This window comes from Protopterus annectens, chromosome 7.part0 (assembly GCF_019279795.1).
Source record: "Protopterus annectens isolate FY-2018-M chromosome 7.part0, PAN1.0, whole genome shotgun sequence".
Classification (NCBI taxonomy): domain Eukaryota; kingdom Metazoa; phylum Chordata; order Ceratodontiformes; family Protopteridae; genus Protopterus; species Protopterus annectens.
In genome coordinates this window covers 1465019761-1465040031 of record NC_056739.1, presented here as the reverse complement: position 1 = coordinate 1465040031, position 20271 = coordinate 1465019761, and the positions used below count along the sequence as shown (strand labels likewise).

Here is a 20271-nt window from a genome sequence, read left to right as displayed (position 1 = left end):
CAGCAGACTACACATTGTATCCTGTCAAGGATACACCTGGCCAGCTTTACAAAATTCTGAATCCCTGCACAAAGTTGCTCTGGCTGCCCACAGTCTAATTTCTTTTGCAGGGAAACAACAGCAGACAGAATGACTAAAAATCAAGACTTTTGCCCCAAGAGAGAAAAGGGGGAACTTGCCTTAAAACAGCCACAACTATTGTAACCAACAGAAACTGACCACAACAATCTCAATAAAAGGCGTAGCAGATGAGTGAGACAATTGGATATTGCAGGAAGCATCCAGCAAGATGCTTTGCAGAAGTCTTTTTTTCTCTCACCTGAAGATCCAAGGGTATGTGGGACTAGTTTAGGGCACCAACACAGGGTGCTGGCTAAGCTTGTGTGTATTTTATCCCTTTCATAAACTTGTTAACCACAGAGAATTCTATTTATTTATTTTACATTTGTTAACCAGGTAGTGTTCGGACTGGGTCATGGGGCCCGTTTTCAGCGGAGACCTGGGGAGAAATGCATAAAATTAAATAATAATACACAATATAAAACTAATACATGTATACTCCAGTTGAGCAGATAAAAAGAAAAAAGGTTATCCAAGGGCAGATCAAGCTGAAATGGCCACTAGATACATTTTGATAGAAGCATACAAAAGCCTAAATGATAGTAACTCATTTAAACACCAGGGGGCAAAACTCCCTAATGGGATGCAAGTTAATGGCTGGGCACCAACTAGAAAACATTTTCTCTTTGCTAACATATGACCTTCTAGTAGCAGACTTGCTTGCCTCTTACTACCTGCTGCAAATTCTCATGAAAATGTGCCTAAAAGGTATAAACAATTGAACCTTCCAAGCAGTCAGTTGCCTGATGTCAGGGGGTATCAAATGGCCCTTTCCTTTGCTTGAGTAGATCCAGTTGTCTGTGCAGAAATTTGTATCAATTGCCCTCAGTCAATTCTATAAGCAGGAAAAATTAGTTTTGCCTGGGCTGAAAGGGAGTCACTGGAATGATTTTTTGCTAAATCAGTGGAAAGGCTGAAAACGCATATATGAACATTCCCAACCATGGCAATGAGAGAGCACATGTTATCCAAGCAGACTTACAAGCATTCTTGGAGTAGAATTTATCTGATTGTCTATTTTGAAGGGAAGAGAACACATCTATTTGAAAAATTGCTCACTTAAGGATCAATTCCAGGATGCCTCAGGATTGAGTTTTCACTCGAGGGTCTGTCCAGAATATGCAGAGTTTGTCTGCCACTATGTTTTGTGCTGATGGTATGTAAGTGGCCTGAATAGTTAGGAAAGTCTTGAAAGGCTGCCCCAAAGCCATTATTGCCAAGCATAGTTAAATACCATAGCACTGGGGTGTTGTCTGATCAACTTGAAGAGGATTTGGTTACCAATAAAGATGATACAAGGCTTTTACAGCTTGAATCACAGTCAGCATTTTCTAAACATTTTGTGTGCCGTCTGTCCAAAATGTCCCACAGACTTTGCATTTTTGCTCCACAAACTGTACCCAAAGTGAAATCTCAGTCTGTTAAGACTGATTGCTTTGATTTAGGGAGACACAGAGGCAAGTCCTGGAATGAAAGTCATTTGATCCCTCCACACCACTGTACTTATACCTTTACAAACCCTAGGCACTGGGATTTGAAAATCTATTTTGGGGGGGGGGGGCCCAAGAAGCTGGGTCCACATCTTTTTTAGGAAAAACACTCTCTCTCATGTGCAGCATGAGAAGTGGTACCGTTGGAAATACAAGCCCATAAGGCTTAGAATTCTAAGGACTTCTCTGGTTGACGCCAGAGTCGGATGAAAAAAATTCAGGAATACTTTCCGATAGGTTTCCACTTTCTTCTTGAGTGGAAAAAGGCTTGCTGTGAGGGTGTCTAGAAGGTGCCCTAAAAATACAATCCTGTGTGAATGAACCATGAAGGATTTCTGTAAACATATTTGAAATGTCAGACGGCTTAGAAGAGAAGAAACGAGAAGCAGTCCAGCCCTATGGTAAACCATGGATTGCAAGAAAAATTCCACAAACTAAGCAAATCCAATAATGGACACACAAAGTCAGTGAAAGACCAAGTTTATAACTCCACAAAGCTTTCGGGAAAAGTCCATTCTTCAGTGTGTATGCATTAGTTAAAATCAAGTCACTTTATACAATTCAAAAACACAAGCCCAATATTTCATTCTTTAATAAGCATTTGTTTACCTGGGAAGTCTGACTTTGAATGAAGCCAATTTTCAGCGGAGGCCTGAGGGAGAAAAGCTCCAGACGCATGTCTTTGTAACATGGGAGGAAACCGGAGTACCCAGAGGAAACCCATATGAACACAGGGAGGACATGCAGACTCCACACAGAAATTACCCCAGCTGAGAATTGAACCGGAGAACCTCTTGCTGTGAGGTGACAACACTACCGGTGCACCACTGCTCCATTCAATAGAAAAGCACATTGTCAGTCAATTGTGGTGCAGCTAAAATTTTACAGCCATATAGCGCCTATGCATATAAAAGCTTCAGCATATAAAACATACATACAAAAACATACATAAAAGACCATACCTATAAAAAGTATGCATATAGAAAACATTCATAAAAGAAAGGTTATAAAATATGTTGCTTCATTTTCAGTATAGGCTTAATACTTATAGCTGAATTTAAGCCTTGTCTAGAGTCAGCATTTAAACACCAAGACAAGCTATCTCAAGCAAATTAATTGTCAAGCTAACTTTGGGCTCCTAAAAACAGAAGTGTCTAACTTCACGACATCCGTGCAAATGGAGGATAGTTCCATGACCACCGAATCATACACGAATGCACTGTATGAACATGTACACAAATGCATGGATCGCGCCATACCCAACAGAACCAAGACACTCTCCAACAAAAAAAGGAAGCCAATCTGGTGGTCCCCTGATGCATAATAAGGTGAAGTCCCAAGACTGGAAAAATTTCCTTCTCAGTCTCAACAAAAAGTTGAGATCCCTCATCAAATCCTAAAGCTAGCTATTAAAACAGAATTGCAGCAGATAGACCTCCTGCACAAAATGTCCTGCCTTTTACATAGGCAAAAGTAACAGGAAGCTAAAAGACTGGATAACTGAGCATAAATCAGAAATAAGGAGAAAGGTAGATACAAATGCTCTTCACAAGCATATTAGTGAAGCGGGAGATGAACACACTTTTCTTTTCAGGGGTTATTGATGTAATAATGAAAAGGAAGAGAAGGGGTGATCTTAATGCTGTAGAAGTTTGTGAATATGAATGGATTACTTGTTTAAATACTGACTCTAGACCAGGTTTAAATTCAGCTATAAATATTAAGCCTATACTGAAAATGAAGCAACATATTTTATAACCATTCTTTTATGAATGTTTTCTATATGTATACTTTTTATAGGTATGGTCTTTTATATATGTTTTATATGCTGGAGCTTTTATATGCATAGGCGCTATATGGCATTGACGTTTTAGCTACACCACAATTGACTGACTGAATGTGTTTTTCTACTGGGCTGTTGTATTTTAATTGTATAAAGTGACTGCTGATTTTAACTAATGCATACACACTGAAAGGGCTTTTCCTGAAAGCTTTGTGGAATTATAAACTTGGTCTTTCACCAACTTTGCGTGCCCATTACTGGATTTGCTTAGTTTGTTTAGGAGAAAAAACCCTTTAAGGACTCCTCACATCAGGGCAAAGATGCTGCAAATACAACTAAGTCTAAATAAGTTAAAATGTAGTTAGCTTGCATCCTGCAGTGAGCCACAACTGGAGGTAGGCACTAACACTAGATGCATAGACAGCCCAAAGGGATATGGAGAGAACTGACTAATAGTGCACCCCAGCTACACCAAATCTTAAGAGCCTCCTGAATTTCTATGCTATTGAAATGTGATGTAAGCATCCTTGAGGTCCAAAGTTACCATGATACACGATAACAATGACTGGAGTGTCAATATCTTGAAATCTGGAATTTCAGATAAAAACTGAGGAAGGAGAGGTCAACTGATCTCAAACAATTACTCCTTTTTTGGAATTAGAAACAGTCTGGAATAAAAGCCCTTTCCTAAATGTCCTGCATTAACACGTTCTGCTCATAACATGTTGAAGCCCTGAGGAACAAGTCTGTTTTGTTTGGAGGTTCAGCAGGATTCGCCCTGAAAGGGGGAAGGGAAGCTATCCACGGAATCACCTTCAAAATTCATCTGTCTGAAATTATCTGACACCAAGCAGGTGGGGAAGATGTTTTGAAAGTGGAAGGGCAACAGATGAACATCTCTGGCACAGTCATTCTGATGCTGGTTCCTGACCCTTTTTGGTAAATTCCCTTTTTTAAGACCAAATCCTCTGCTCATTTTGTCCTTCGAAAAGGGTAGAGGTTTTAGAAGGGAAGAATTTGGGGAATCAGAAAAATCCTAAAAATCTGCATTAATTTACCTCTGTCATCCCACTGTTTTGAGTACCTGAGAGGCAGAGGGTGCAAACAAATTCTTTGTCTAGAGGGGAACTCAGTTTCTGTCCAAGTCATCTGAAATGTTTTGGTTACATACCCAAGCAAATCTCAAAATAGTAGCTGAGCAGAAGTCCTGGACACAGTATCAACAAGACTGGTTAGAGACGCAGTGATTCATGTAACTACTACCTAGAGGGGAAGTAAGAAAATTATTTCCTGCTTTTCACACACCTAAAAATGAACTTCCACATATAGCTCAGATTGTTCAGGATTCTGAAGGCTAATATGGCATAAGAAAAACTCTCATCCTGTCTGCCCAACCATTTCCCCTCATTATCCATAGACACTGAAGTTGGAGGTGGCAAGATCCCTTTTCACTGCTTGAGCCATTGGAGTGATTGCAGTAGGATCAGCTGTAAGATGAAAACAGAGAATTTTACTTCCATTTGAGACTCTATACAACTTATCTGCCTTTTTAGGAACTGATGGGAGAGAATTAGGAGCATTACAGGCTATAGAATCCCAGGGTAAGCTGACCATCTCTCTGTCAACATCCCATTCATCAGAAAACTCAACCTCGTCCTTAGAAAGAACAGCAGCAGTATTAGAAGAGGGCATACAGCACCCAGAGTTGACAGACTGCAAAACCCTTGGCTAGGTTAATATTTCAGAAGCAGGAACCATTTGTTTATTTTCAATATAATTATTTTTTCTTCTTCTCCTAGTTGCTTTCCCAATGGATGAATGGTTAGGGAATGCATACCATCCTGAACAAAGGGCATCTTTCCCTGGACACCAAGACCATCTTGAATATTTCCTATAACCAAACTGGAAGGTTCTTCTATGCCCAAGCAGAGCACTGGAACAGCTACAGAAGACATATCTGACCCTCTGCCCATAGTGGACAGCAAGGCTACAACAGAGGGATTCAAGGAAATAGGCAAGTGATCTGAGGAACTTGCATTGGCCAGTGGCGTCACCCACCATTGTCTGAGACAAAGTAGTAGCTTGCACAGAAAGCGCAGGCTCATGTTACAATTTTTTTTTTTTTTAGGTAGTTAGGAGAAAGACCAGTATGACTGTAGTAAGTAACCATGCTGTAGCAGGGGGATAAGCCTCTTTGTCACAAGTATGGCTGGAGGATTCACTCAGAATGTAAGTTGTCACTAGTAAGCATAAACAGCACACATTCCTTCCAGTCCAACCAAATTTATCCCACAACAAAGTGGGACATACAGCACACAAGAACTTCCTGCCAAGAAAAACAGAACAAACTAAATTAGCTGTCCTGTAAAACCGCAAAAAAAAGGTAATCAAGTTGTAAGCAGAAACATCCACAAACTCCTATTACCCTCCCAGAAAAAAAAATGTGGTTGCCCAAAACACTTTATAAACAAGAAATGTACTTAAACACAGCCCAGGGCATTAAATGACTGCCAAATCCTAGAGAACAATCTCTAGAGATACTATAAGAATAAAAGTAACTTCTACGAATGTGTCTGAAAAGCCAGTATTCTTAAAGTGGTACATCACTTTTTACCACACACAACAGTAAAAACACTAAAAAAATTTCAAAATGTGTGTGTGGAAGGGGTCCCCAAAAGGGGCTTTATCTGTCTGAAAAGATGCCTTAGCAGACTGCTGCACTGGAGAAGTCAGATGTCAAGTACTGACTATTTTTAATCACTCTGGCTGCTTTTATACTTCCTGCAGAAAGGGATTCGCCTACAGGGCAGCCACAGTAACTGTCTGGGAGGAAGTTGGAGCGTTTTGAAGCCGTTTGGGTGCTGTATCCTAGGCAGGATAGAACCCATAAGCTACAGGAGCAGTGATAATGATCAAAATCTATGGCAGAATATATCAAACCAAGTTCATGGTCAAGGTTTGAATTAATACATAAAACCATTTAAAGAAACAATGTGTGCTGAAACCATTAATATGGCCACAGGAATCAGGCAGGGGTGTCTTTCTCCTTTATTTGTGTTATTTTTAGAATCACTGGCAAAGAAAATAAGGGACTCAGAAATTTAAGGATATTATTGGTATGGTAATCAAGAAAAGCTGGCTTTATTTGCAGATATCATTTTGCACCTGATAAAATCAGAAAAAGACAGCTCAGTGTTGTACAACATTCTGAGACAGTTTCACGTCTTTTTGGAATACAAAATTAGTGAAGATAAAACAAAAGCAATAGCCATAAACTATCTATCAACACACAAATTGGTTCAGCAATACCAATATTTGTAAGACATGCTAAAATTAAGTACTTAGGAGTATGGGTTAAAAGGATACGGTTTAGACAGCTAAGGACATGCAGGAAGAGACTAAACACAACAAAAGCTGAGACGCTCTAAGTTCTGTCTTATGGATATGGATAGCAAGATACAAACAGTGAAAATCAAATAATTTCTAATACTTTTGTTGAGGATGATATGCAGTCCACTAGCCTTTAGTTTCATACACAGGTCAGGCATATTTTTACCAACCACAGGAGACGTTATGGATAACTAGAGTTGAAGGGGTTTATCTGGGAAGGGAAGAGGACAAGAGTCAAGTGGGATTAGGTGAACCTTCCTAAAGAACAAGGTGGTTTGGGATTACCTGATCTGAAAGGGTATTTCAGAGCTATACAGTTAAGGCTACTATACATAGCACATGAAAGTAATTCAAACTGGAAAAGGATGATGAAATTGGGGGAACCTCAAAAAGGAGGACAGAGTGGGATTTTGGATGCAGATCCTTAAGAGAATAATCACACAGAATATTACATTCATAAAGTATTACAAATTAATCTAAGAACTATGCCAAAACAAGAATGGAGAAATGACATTCTGCCAACAGGAATGACTGCAATTATGGATACACAGAAAAGGCAAGAGGGTCTGGAATTTCCTGCACAAGATGGCAAAGGAAACAAGGTATTGGGAACAAATTAGAGAGGGGAAGGGTAATAGAATTGGAAGATGACAAGAACATATTTGGACTGCAGACTAAAGATTGGTAGCCGTCTTTGATAGGGAAGGTAAAGTACAGGCAAAGAGAAAGTAATAGGAGGATATTAAAGATCAGCACTGGTGGGGTTTTCAGTAGAAACTAGAATAGAAGCTACTTTTATAAAGGAATAATTAGCAGGGCATACAAAATATTGCATGATAACTATAGGAATAAGTTTGAAAGGATTCAAAGAGAGATTAGATAAGCAAATTCACTAGAAATGGGAGGATGTACGTCTCCCAAATATGCAACGTCTAGAATACTTCAGATTTTTGCTTGAAAGCATTTACATAGGTAGTTTTATACCCCAAGCAGACTCCAAAGAATTTGTCCTCGGGTAAATTGCAAATGGTGGTGGTGGTGGTGTGATGGAGAAGAGAGATAACTGGGAACATGTTTGGAAGTGTAATAAGTTGGTAGACTAAAGAAATTCTCTGCAGACTACTCTGTCAGAAATACTGGATGAGCAAATACATGAAACTAAGGAAAGGATTTTTTTGAGCTGTGATACAGAATTAGAATTGCCTACACATAAGTAAGACCTTGCCAAGTTTAATTCTGGTGACTGCCAAAAAAGTAATTAGAAGAAAATAGAAATCAAAGTGTAAACTAACCGTACTAGTAGTAAATACAGTAACAGAGATAAAAGAACCAAGTATGACCTTCAGAAAAGGGTAGGAATAAACTAGATTAGAAAAAATGGGAATTGTGGGAACAATACATGCACACTAATGTTTTGGAGGAAGAATGTTTAAGGCATGGCAGAAAATGAATGAGCTATGCAATGACAGACAATGACTGTATAAAAATATATATGAGATGAATGTTTTCAACTGAAAATGTCAATATAGTTTGTATTTATATACATGTAGAATTGCCTGTGTCATAAGTGATAATTCAATAAAGATGTTTGTTTAAAAAAGAAATTAATATGATTATGGTCTTCTGCTTACATACGTCAATTTCACTGTTACATTGCATACATTAACTTTCTGTTAGAACTTGTCACTGTTTTATTTAAGTATCTTTGCTTCCCTCTGCTTTGGCCAACCAGTATTTTCTCTTTACTGCTTTGTATTTTTCTGGATTATTGTTAGAACCTATGCTGCTGTTTCTTTAGTTTAATTACGTATGGTGACAAAGCTTATGTATCCTGGATGTGCCATCATTGTCTGTGGATACATGTAACTGAATGAAGGGATCTTCCAGAATTTCTTCAATTTCCAAAAGATGAATGCAACAAAAACCCATCACTTGCAGTTCTCAGTTTAATTGGACATATTGTCTGCTTACCCACATCTGACAGGACCCTAATGCAGCTCTCCACGGACCCCTTCTGGCCTGGCAAAAGCCAGCTACAGTGGTACACTCTGAACACACCTTGCAGCAGCTGGACAAAGACAGGTTGACGAGTCTGAAAGAAAAAAATAATGAAGCAAAATATGCTTAATTACACTGTATGAGCAAGTGACTGCATAACATGCCAACTATTACACATTTACACACGTCCACTCCTCAGACCAAAAAAGACAGTATTTAAGTAATAATTACATGTGTCACAGAAAATCACTGTGTGGCACACCAAGTGTATCCAACAGATTAAACTACACAAATTTCAACCATGCTGTAAAAATACAAAAGCAGATTCATATCAAATTATACAGTCGTGACATGCTGTCTTGTACTCGTAAATTCTCAACTGGTCTGTAAGTTTCCTTAAAGTGGTATACCCTGCATTACGCACATTTTTGATTGCAAAACTTGGCACAAAGTTGTACCAACACAGGAAGTACTTTGCACACAAAGCTGTTTGGTAATAGCTGCTCATTAAGCTAGTATTTTTTTAGTATGCTCTCTAGTGGAATAAGTCTTAGTACAAGACATAACTTGATAAATTAATTCACTGTTTTTGCTACACTTTAAAATAAGACACTTTTTTTTTTTTTAGACTAAAACCTGAGCACTGTAGTGCTCCATACATGTAGGGTATAAACTGTAGCAAGTAGTTTGCTACAGTTTAAAAGAAATTATTATATTAATAAAACACAATGTGCAAGGGGGGGGGTCAGGGCAAGGCACAGAAACAAGACCTGAATGGCTACAGTGGGGGCGGGGACTGTCATGAGCCTGGCCACCTGGTTGGTGTGCCAGTAGAAGGAATGACCTTCTAAAGCAAAAAAAGTGTATGCCAACCTTTTCAAAGGCAAAAGATGAAGCCAAGGCTCTGGTAAAGTGGGTCTTGAGCTTGCCTAGTGTAGATTTGTTAACTGTTTTGACAGTTATTCCTTGTGAAGATAAGAAGGGGCACTCTATCGATCCAAAGATCTGAAAGATTTCATGCTGTCAAGGTAGTATCAGAGCTGTCAGGACATCCAAGGTATGGAATATTCTTTCTCATTAAGTACAAGTACAAAAATGGGAAAATGGATAGTTTGGCTTAAAGTAAATTTGGACACCACTCTAGGCATAAAGGATGATTAGTTCTCAAAGAACCTGCTCCAGTAGAAAGTGAGAAGGTTGACTCAACATAAGGACCTGGAACTCTGATAACCATCTTGCAGAAGTCAGAGCAATAAGTAGAACTGCCTTCCATGTTAAGAACTTCAAGGTCAGCCACATTAGCTTGTTCAAATGGAGCAAGTGTTAGCTTAACACAAAATTAAGATTTCAAGTCACCCTGCTAGACAGGGGTCCAGAGAAGTAAATACTGTGGGAAGAAATAACCAGGGAATTGTTATGGCTAGGCTTGTATAGGCCGTAGGGCCAACAGTCTAGTACCAACCTATGAACCTATAAAAGGAGGGGTCACCAGTTTTCTTGGAGGCATCTTATGCAAAACTCCTTTCAAAAACATTTTAACATGAGACTGCACTGAAAGAGAAGGATCCAAGGGCGGACATGCTGAAATGGCAGATAAACCTGAGACAGGAATAAAAAAGGCCATAGAATAGTAACAAACACTAGTATTTTAAAACTAGAGGACAAACTAGTCCTGAATGGGTGCTGGTTATGTTGTTGGCACCATCTAGAAAACCTTTCATTTGCTAATATATGACTTTATAGTAGCACGTTTTCTTGCCTTCTTTAGTACCTGCGGCACATCAAGTAAACAAGCATACAAGAGAAATTAAAATCCTATCATCCACTGAAGTGGATTGATATTGGGGTGTCAACTGAAGCGGATTGATATTGGGGTGCATCAATCACCCCAGTCCTAGTGTAAGTAGATCCAGTCTGTAAAGAAGCTTGTAGTAAATGTCTCTGGCAATTTCCAACAGAAGGGAGAACCACAATTGTCTTGGCCAGAAAGGAATCACCACAATGATTTTGTTGGTTTCTTCTGAATCTTCCGAAGTAACCTGGATATTAATAGAAAGGGTGTGAAAGTATACAGGAACATTCCTGTCCAAGGAAATGGCATTAGTCTCTTTTCCAGGCCTTCTTGCATGGGGTCCATGAACAGAATATTGCCAATGTGCAGAGAGGTGGCAGAGAGGTCTACTTGAACTCCCCACAAATGAATCGTATCTTGAAAGATCCTGTGATCTAGATCCCATTTGTGAGGGTATGCCTTGGTCTACTTGGCTTGTCTGCCATGCAGTTTTGCGCTGACAAATGTAGGATGCCTGTAGAGTGAGACTGCACTGTGAAGCTATATCCCAAGCTAACATGGCTGGTCTGCAAAATGGGTATGACCTGGTTCCCTTACTTGTTGATTACCACAAAACTGAGGTATTATATGTAACCACTTGAAGAGGTCCCAGAGACCAGTGAGGGTTCAGAGAGTTGAGTGCCTTGATCTGTGTAAGCACCTACTTGTGTGTATGCCTTCACCTGTCCTTCAGGTCCCACACACCTTGCACTTTAATCCCTCCTGAAATTTCTCCCCAAGCAAAAGTCCAATTTGTATGTGGTGATTGACTACTTTGGAACAGGAAGGGAGAAGTGGAGACCCGGATTTAAGGATATCTGTTGTCTCTACCATAAGAATTCTGTTTTGACAAAACCCAGCACAGGATTATAAATGACAAAGGGTACTGGTGCTGACACCAAGAAACTTCAGATAACACTATCTTTCTCATGTGGAGTCTTGCCAGGGATATCATGAGAACAGAAATGAGATCCAAAATCCTGAGGTATTCCCTCATAGTGACCGCAATCCAAGTGGAAAACTTGGACAGAAATAGATGATTTTTTTTTTCCTGTGGAAGAAAAGATCTTTGAATTGAGGTGTCTAGTTGACATCTTAGGAACACAATCCTGTGTGACAGAGTTAGAAAGTTTTTTGAATGCTCTCTTGGAATCCTAGCTCATGTAAGACGCCTCTTACCAAACAGAGATTCCTGACCCTTTGAAAGACTCTGCAAAGATAAGCAAGTAATTTAAATACACAAAATGTGGATAGCCTGTAGCCTGCAATAAGCTATAACTGGAGCTAGACACTTTGTGAACACACTTGGTACAGTGGATATATCAAAGTGTAATGCAGAGAACTGAGAGAGAGTTCCAGACACAGAAAACCTTTAGAAATGCCTGAAGCATGGATGAATAGGGATGTGATGAGCATTTTTTAAGTCTAGTGTTACCAGGAAACTTGAAAGAGGTAGTGGTGGCAGCAACAGGTTGTGAAGTGACATTTTGAATTTAATTTGGGCACTACTGCAAACAAGTTTAGGAAAGATCGATCCAGAACTTGTATCCAAGCATTTTCGTTGGCACTAGGAACATCCTTGAATAAAATTCCTTTCCAACCTGGGAAGAAGGAACTGGTTCCATCACTCCTTGGCAATGCATGCGATCAAGAACCACTGGAAATAGTGTTATCTGGAAGATTAGGAAAACCCCTTGGAATTTCCTCCCACAGCCATCTATAACCTTGAGGAATGATTTTTTTAGAGCCCATTTGTCTGAAATGATCTGCTGCCAAAGAAGTGGAGATTCAGACTCTGGATGAAAAAGGGGCAGGCTGTAAGGGTGGGGAGGCTGCAAAGCCTGTCTGTCCCTCATGATATACCTGAAACTGGCCTACCTCCAGCCATCACAAGATCAATCCTAAAAGTGCTATTTTTTTTTTTAAATTACAGGTCTCCCATCAGGACACAAGTGCTCTTCAGCAATTGAATTCTGCTCGTTGAGCACAGTCAAGCAACTCTGCAGTCTGCAGCTACCACCCTGTCCATAAAGTCTAAGAAGGAATCAGTACTGCAAAACTAAAACAAGGATATACCTTTTGAGCCTAAAGAGCAGGGTCAGGCCACCCAGGCATTTTGCACGTATATGTTATGATAGTGAAGCTTTAACATCAGCAGTGTTACTTAGTAGTTCTCAGCATAACACTGACTGTTTGAGCCTTGTCTCCCCCCCCAGCTTGTGTAGTAATCCTAACTGTCCTCTAGATAGTACACATTTAATTCGGGTCCTTCCTATTCTCTGATTAAAAGTTACCCCTCAAGCAGCCCTTTCAGTGCTGTTTGCCTTAGTTTTGTATCACATGGGCCCCACCTGTTTATTTGCATCTCTATACATCCCCCTTCATTGCTAATGTAGCTCCCTACTCTAATCTATGCATAAACTGGCTACTAATAAGCAAGTCAATGTGAAGACACACTCCCAACCTTAATAAACTTTGCTGTCTCTTCTCTCCTTCACTTTACAGGTAGAGTTTGTATTATTACTCACCCCCTCTGAGGCCTTCACTGATAGTTTTCCACTACTTGCCCCTCTGGTTTGGGTGTTTCTTTGCACTGCATCTGGTTCACACCCTTTTTGCTACCCCCCCCCCCCCCAACATGAAGTCTACATTAGGTTCCTGCTGTTTATGGAGCCATCCTTAAATTACTAGTCTCCCATCAGGACAAGTGCTCTTCAGCAATTGAATTCAGCTCACTGGTAAGCCATTAGATACTTACCTGGTGATCCACAGCTTGGAGTGGTTTAAGCCCTCACCCGTACTATGCAAGGGCTCACTTAGCACCCCACTCTGCCCCCCAATACCAACCCCCACTCTCTCAGTAGATCTAGACTTATTCTAGACACTAACCCCTCCCAGTAACCAGCAAACAATCAGAATAATACTAGGAACGTATCTCCTCTACTGCCCACAGTACCTCACCCACTTCCAATCTAACTGCTCACCTGACACAGTCATGCTACCACCTAATGTGCTTAAAATCCTTATCTGCACTCTTCTTGCACACCTTACATCCTACCAGGACTCCATAAGTCATTCCCAACCACTGTCACTGCACCCTTATTCTCACTTTTATCCATCACCCACCTACTTAGACTTGTCATACCATCACAATCTGCATCCCAATACACCCACTGTACTACCAGTTACCTGTTACAAACTATCCCTAAAATATGAGAGGTTAATTACCAGATTTATAAAACTTACGTTTACTGCCCTACCTAAATTAGTCCTCAGTGGTGATATCCATCCTAACCCTGGTCCTACCATTACCAACTCCTCAACTAAAAATTTGCCTAATAGCTCCTCCTTTTCGCAACTAACATCCAACAGAAAGGCATCTGTGCTCCTCTTCAGGTGTCTAAATATCAGAAGTATAACTAATAAAACCCATGACCTAAATGCCAACATAGCTTTATACTCTCCTGATATTCTCATCCTGACCAAAACCTGGCTCAAACCTCACATCAAAAGTGAGTAAATACTCCCAAACAGGTTATAACATTTTTTGAGTAGACAGACCATCTAAAAAAGGGGGTGGCGTGATTTTAATGTTTAAATAGTACCGCAACATCCAGATCCTTAACACATCTGCCCCCCACATTGGAAATGAAGAAATCCTATATGCCAACCTCAAACTTAACCCAAATAAAACAATCATAGGATGCTACTTCCCACCTGGCCAAAACATCCCACCCCTGGAAAACCACCTGAACTGGGCTAACCATTCCCTACCCCAGGAAGCCTTAATCCTAGGTGATTTTAATAACTGGCAATCTTGTAGCAACAATCACCCAGCCCATCGCCTAAACCTTTATGGCCTCTCCAAACTAATAGTCACCTACCAGGATAAATACAAATTCTAACATACTACTCTTGACTGGATATTCGTCAAAGACCCTCACTAACACTTAGCTGGCTATCTACCAGACAGCCTCAGTGACCACACTTTCTGACACCCCACTTAAACCAATCATCTACAGGTAAATCCAAACTAGGGTAAACTTTAACCCTCTCTCCTTTATCTCATCCCTTCAAAAATGTGATTGGACACCACTAAAGTATTGCAGACTCATTCAATAAACACTTTACTGAAACCATTCTGTCTGACTAAACAAAACCCTCTACCCACCCGCCCCACACCAAAGCTAAATAATATGGCCACAGTCTTTTCTTCATCAGTACCCAACTCCTATATAAAAAACTTCCTATTGAAACTTAAGCCTACAAAACTTGCAGCTGACAATCTTCCCTCTGAAAGCCTAAAAACAGCAGCAGAAGCACTAGCTTACCCAGTCTCTATCTTAATCGGTCCTTATCAGAAAGCTATTTCCCCACACTGTGGAAAATTTCCCACAGCATTCCCATCCATAAAGGTGGCTTCTACATGGAACTTTCTAATCACCGCCCCATAGCTATCCTTTCTCCCACCTCACAGCATGAGGTTCTCCGGTTCGATTCTTGGCTGGGGTGCCTTGTGTGTGGAGTCCGCATGTTCTCCCTGTGCGGTCCAGTGGATTTCTTCCGGATGCTCCAGTTTCCACCCACATCCCAGTGACATGCTGTAGGTAGATTGGACACTAAATTGGCCCTAGGCGCGAGTGCATGCATATGTGTGCCTTCTGCGGAAGGTTGGGTGCCAGGCTGGCAACTCAACACAGTAAAACTCCCCTGCTAGTCATAAGCGGACAGGTGATATGCTGTGGTGACCCCTAACCGGGAAAAGCTTAAAGCAGCAGCAGCTATCCTTTCTCCACTTTCCAAGATATTTGAGAAATGCATCCATTCTCACGTCTTAGACTACCTCTTGGCTAATAACCTCTCCAGCACCCACATTGGCTTCAGGCCATACCATAGCACTACTACCACCTTGCTCTTTCACTAACGCTATCCATCATAAAAATAGCCTGTTCTCCTATGTTATATTTCTGGATCTAGCCAAGGCTTTTGACATGGTCTCACACAAGCTATTAATCTCTGTTCTCGCTAACCTATCCTTTTCCCAGTCAGCTATTGATTGGTTTCACAGCTATCTAACTGGCTGCCAACAATCAGTTGTCTGGCATAATGACCCATCTTAAAAACCAAAAGGCGAGTGAAACGCAATGAGAGAAGCTGATAATTCCACAAATTTATTCTTCCAATAAATGTTAGCGCTTTCGGCAAGTTAAATAACTCACCTTCATCAGACAAACAGTGGGATGACATTACAATGCTGTTTAAATAATTGCATACACTTCACATTGACCAATCGTAAAAGCCAGCATTCCGTTCCAGTTAAAAACCATGGGAACTGTAAAATAAATGCAAGCATCACATCCGCTATTATTAAGTGTTGTGTTACTGCGTATTACTAGACCATTAAGTACACGCTCTATATAAAATAAAATACATTAGAGCTCCATTTTATGAAGCCTAAATACTCTAAAATAGCAACAGATAGTAAATATCAAGTAAGCATATTTAAAACTGAATATTATTAGGTCTATTCAAAACATGTTCCCTATTATTAAATATAATTAAGAAATCTCATACTGTTGAATAATGTTACTGTTGTTAGACACATTATTTAATGTTTTAGATCCTAGTAAGTCTCAAAGGTAAACGCCTTTACCTCATGTGAATATCCTATTCAACCTACCTATAGAACCTCACTAATTAAATAGGATTTACCTGTTGTTTACTATGTGAGGGCGCGTTATAATACTAACGCGACCCCATCACAAGTTAAATGAGAAAAACAACTCCAATGAAATTCCTATTAAAGAACAATCGATGTGTTAATCTTACAAGGGGTCAAGCCTCTATTGTTATTGTTATTGTCAAGGAAATTACATCGGATTGAAAGGCATCATAATATTGGCATTCTAATTTGTAACGTCCATAACAATAGAGGCTTGACCCCTTGTAAGATTAACACATCGATTGTTCTTTAATAGGAATTTCATTGGAGTTGTTTTTCTCATTTAACTTGTGATGGGTCGCGTTAGTATTATAACGCGCCCTCACATAGTAAACAACAGGTAAATCCTATTTAATTAGTGAGGTTCTATAGGTAGGTTGAATAGGATATTCACATGAGGTAAAGGTGTTTACCTTTGAGACTTACTAGGATCTAAAACATTAAATAATGTGTCTAACAGTAACATTATTCAACAGTATGAGATTTCTTAATTATATTTAATAATAGGGAACATGTTTTGAATAGACCTAATAATATTCAGTTTTAAATATGCTTACTTGATATTTACTATCTGTTGCTATTTTAGAGTATTTAGGCTTCATAAAATGGAGCTCTAATGTATTTTATTTTATTTTATATAGAGCGTGTACTTAATGGTCTAGTAATACGCAGTAACACAACACTTAATAATAGCGGATGTGATGCTTGCATTTATTTTACAGTTCCCATGGTTTTTAACTGGAACGGAATGCTGGCTTTTACGATTGGTCAATGTGAAGTGTATGCAATTATTTAAACAGCAGTGTAATGTCATCCCACTGTTTGCCTGATGAAGGTGAGTTATTTAACTTGCCGAAAGCGCTAACATTTATTGGAAGAATAAATTTGTGGAATTATCAGCTTCTCTCATTGCGTTTCACTCGCCTTTTGGTTTTTATAATGACCCATCTCCTAGAGTTCCTGCAACACTCTTGTGTTCCCCAAGGCTCCATCCTTGGTCCCCTACTATTTTCACTCTTCACTAATCTGTTCACAGCACCAAGCATGCCGCTCTTATAAAGTATGCAGATGACTCCACCCTCATCTGCAGACATAACTATACCTGAACTTCACAAAATCACATAGGAAGCTTCTTAATCTGTAGAAAGCTGCCTATCTAATGCCCAGTTATACGCAACCTGAGCAAAACTAAACTTCTTATCTTCCAACCAACTAAATCTAACCAAATTATCCCCCACTTCAATATTCTAGCCAAAGACAATACTGTCATCTCCCCCAACAGAACACACCAAATTGCTTGGTGTTGAGATTGATAATCTCAGATTTGACGCACACATTTCTCTTACCATAAAAAGAGAAACAAAAAACTAGGTGCATTGTACAGAAACAAAGAAATTCCTCGCCAAGACAGCCAGAATTTCTGCTGCCAATTCCCACCTAATCGCCACTTTTAACTATGCCTCTCCTATACTTACCTACCTTAGACAAACAGACCTAAACAATCTTGAGGCTTGCTGCAATAAAATTGCTAAGTTTGCCACTGGTGCATCTTACCACAGCCACCACTGTATATCACTTAGAGAACTTGACTGGCTTGAACTCCCTCAACTTCTTCACCTGAATCAACTCTCCCTTGCCCACAAGTTAGTAAACTACCCTCTTAAAATCTCATCCCTTCAAAACCTTCTCCAGCCCTACTGCTCCACTAGACTACTACGCTCCAGCAATAAAAATCTACTGCTAGTGACCAAACCCAAGAACTCAGCAGGAGAAAGTACAGTTGTGTACACTTACCATAAATGTAGATGTTAGAGTGTCTTCACTGTTGCAGTCATGACTGTAGGTTTCTCCCCTGCCGGCAGGCAGTCCTCGGTCGGCCAGAATCCCAAAGTCTGGGTCCGGCGTCGGCTGCTCAGCCATGCTCCCTGATCTCAGAGTGCCAGGAGTACAAAGCTGACAGCCGACGCCATGTTCTCCAGTTTTTCTTGCCCCAGATGGCCGGTGTTCCAAAATGAGTAAGATCCCATACCCTTTGCAAATACACCTCAGAAGGGTGAAGGGAACCACACAAAAGAAAAAATAAGAGGGGACAGGAGGGAGGGTAACCCAGACTGCAACAGTTAAGACACTCTAACATCTACATTTATGATAAGTGTACACAACTGTACTATGTTCATCGCGTTTCACTGTTGCAGTCATGACTGTAGGGTTGAATCCCAAAGCAGAAAAGGAAGGTGGTCAAAGTAAAGGGGGCGGCTAAAAGGCCCTGCAAGACTGCAGAAGCAAAGCCTGCCCTAGACTTAGAGTAGAGAGGTAGATTGTAGTGCTTAGAAAAAGTATGCACTGAACTCCAAGTTGCAGCTTCCAAAATGTCTTTGGTAGGAACTCCCCTGAGGAAGGCAGCTGAAGTGGCAGCAACTCTGGTAGAGTGAGTCCTTATACTCCCTGGGATTTGCTTTCCATGGTGTGAATAACAAAATCCGATTCCATGAGCAATCCATTTTGAAATGGTCTGTTTTGAAATGGCTTTACCTTGGGAACTTGAAGCATAAGAAACAAACAATTGCTCTGATTTCCTGATGTCCTTGGTTCTGTCCAGGTAAAAACGTAGTTGTCTGTGTACATCCAAGGAATGCAAGATCCTTACCCGCCTTATTTTGAGGACTGGGGAAAAAAGTTGGCAAGTGAATAGTTTGATTTAAAGCCACTTTGGAAACCACCTTAGGCATGAAAGTAGGATTAGTCCTTAAAGACACCCTGTCTTGATGAAAAATAATATAAGGTTCCACAGCCATGAGAGCTTGCAACTCCGAAACTCTCCTGGCAGAGGTCAGAGCTAACAGGATCGCTATCTTCCAAGATAAAAACTTGATGTCAGATGTGGCAGCAGGCTCAAAAGGAGGTAAGGTGAATTTTTCCAAAACATAGTTGAGATCCCAGGCAGGAATGGGAGGAGATCTAGGGGGCCTTAAGTTCTTAGCTCCTCTGAGAAACTGTCTCATGAGCTGGTGGGAAAAGATTGGAGGGACTGTATTATGAGCAGAAATAGCAGAGGAATGTATCTTTATGGAAGAAAGAGAGACCCTTATGTAAGAGGTCTGTCAGGTAAAGTAAAATCAGAGGAATGTTAGGAATAAGGATCCGAATCCTGAGCCTGCATCCAGGTGCAAAATCTTTTCCATTTTCCTGCATAAGATTTTCTAGTGCTAGGACGTCTGGCTTCTAAAAGGACATCCATAACCTGCTTGGGTAGGAGAGAATGAATCATAGACCCTGGATTAACCAGGCCGCCAGGCTGAGAGTTTTGACATGGGAGTGCAGAACCTGACCCTGGTGTTGGGACAGAAGGTTCGGAGTCTGTGGTAAAACCCAAGGGGGCTCCAGAGAAAGGTTTTTCAGTGTTGGGTACCAAAACTGTCGAGGCCAATTTGGGGCCAGCAAAATTATCATCTTGGGCTTGTCCTGTTTGATCTTTAATAATACCTGTGGAAGAAGAGGTAGAGGCGGGAAGGCATACCCAGAGAGGTTTCTCCAACTGAATGATAGTGCATTCACTTTCCAAGCTAGTTCGTGGAATGTCCTGGTGCAAAAAATCTGTAGTTGATGATTGAGGTGGGATGCAAAGAGGTCTATGTGAGGACATCCCCAGACTGCTGTAATCATCTTGAATATTTTGGAGTCCAGCATCCATTTGTGTGGGTCCGACAGGTTTCTGCTCAGACTGCCTGCCAGGAAGTTTTGCTTCCCTGGTAGAAACTGAGCTTGAAGGTCCAGTTTGCAAGCTAGAGCTGTGTTCCACAGATTCATGGCTAGTCTGCAAAGGGGATAGGAATGTGATCCCCCTTGCTTGTTTATGTACCACATAACTGTGGTGTTGTCTGTCCATATCAGTAGTTGTCCTGGTTGTAGAAGATTCCTGTAGGCCAATAGAGCATTC

The 20271-nt window shown here is 40.4% G+C and overlaps 1 protein-coding gene across 1 annotated transcript in view; it reads right to left on the bottom strand.

Annotated features, from left to right (window-relative positions):
* Positions 1-20271, bottom strand: part of ITPR1 (inositol 1,4,5-trisphosphate receptor type 1) — a 2510606-nt gene that overhangs the window by 1130600 nt on the left and 1359735 nt on the right. Inside the window, exon 32 of the mRNA XM_044076407.1 lies at positions 8755-8875. Coding sequence (XP_043932342.1) covers positions 8755-8875 — 121 coding nt within the window. The remainder of the gene's footprint in view (positions 1-8754; positions 8876-20271) is intronic.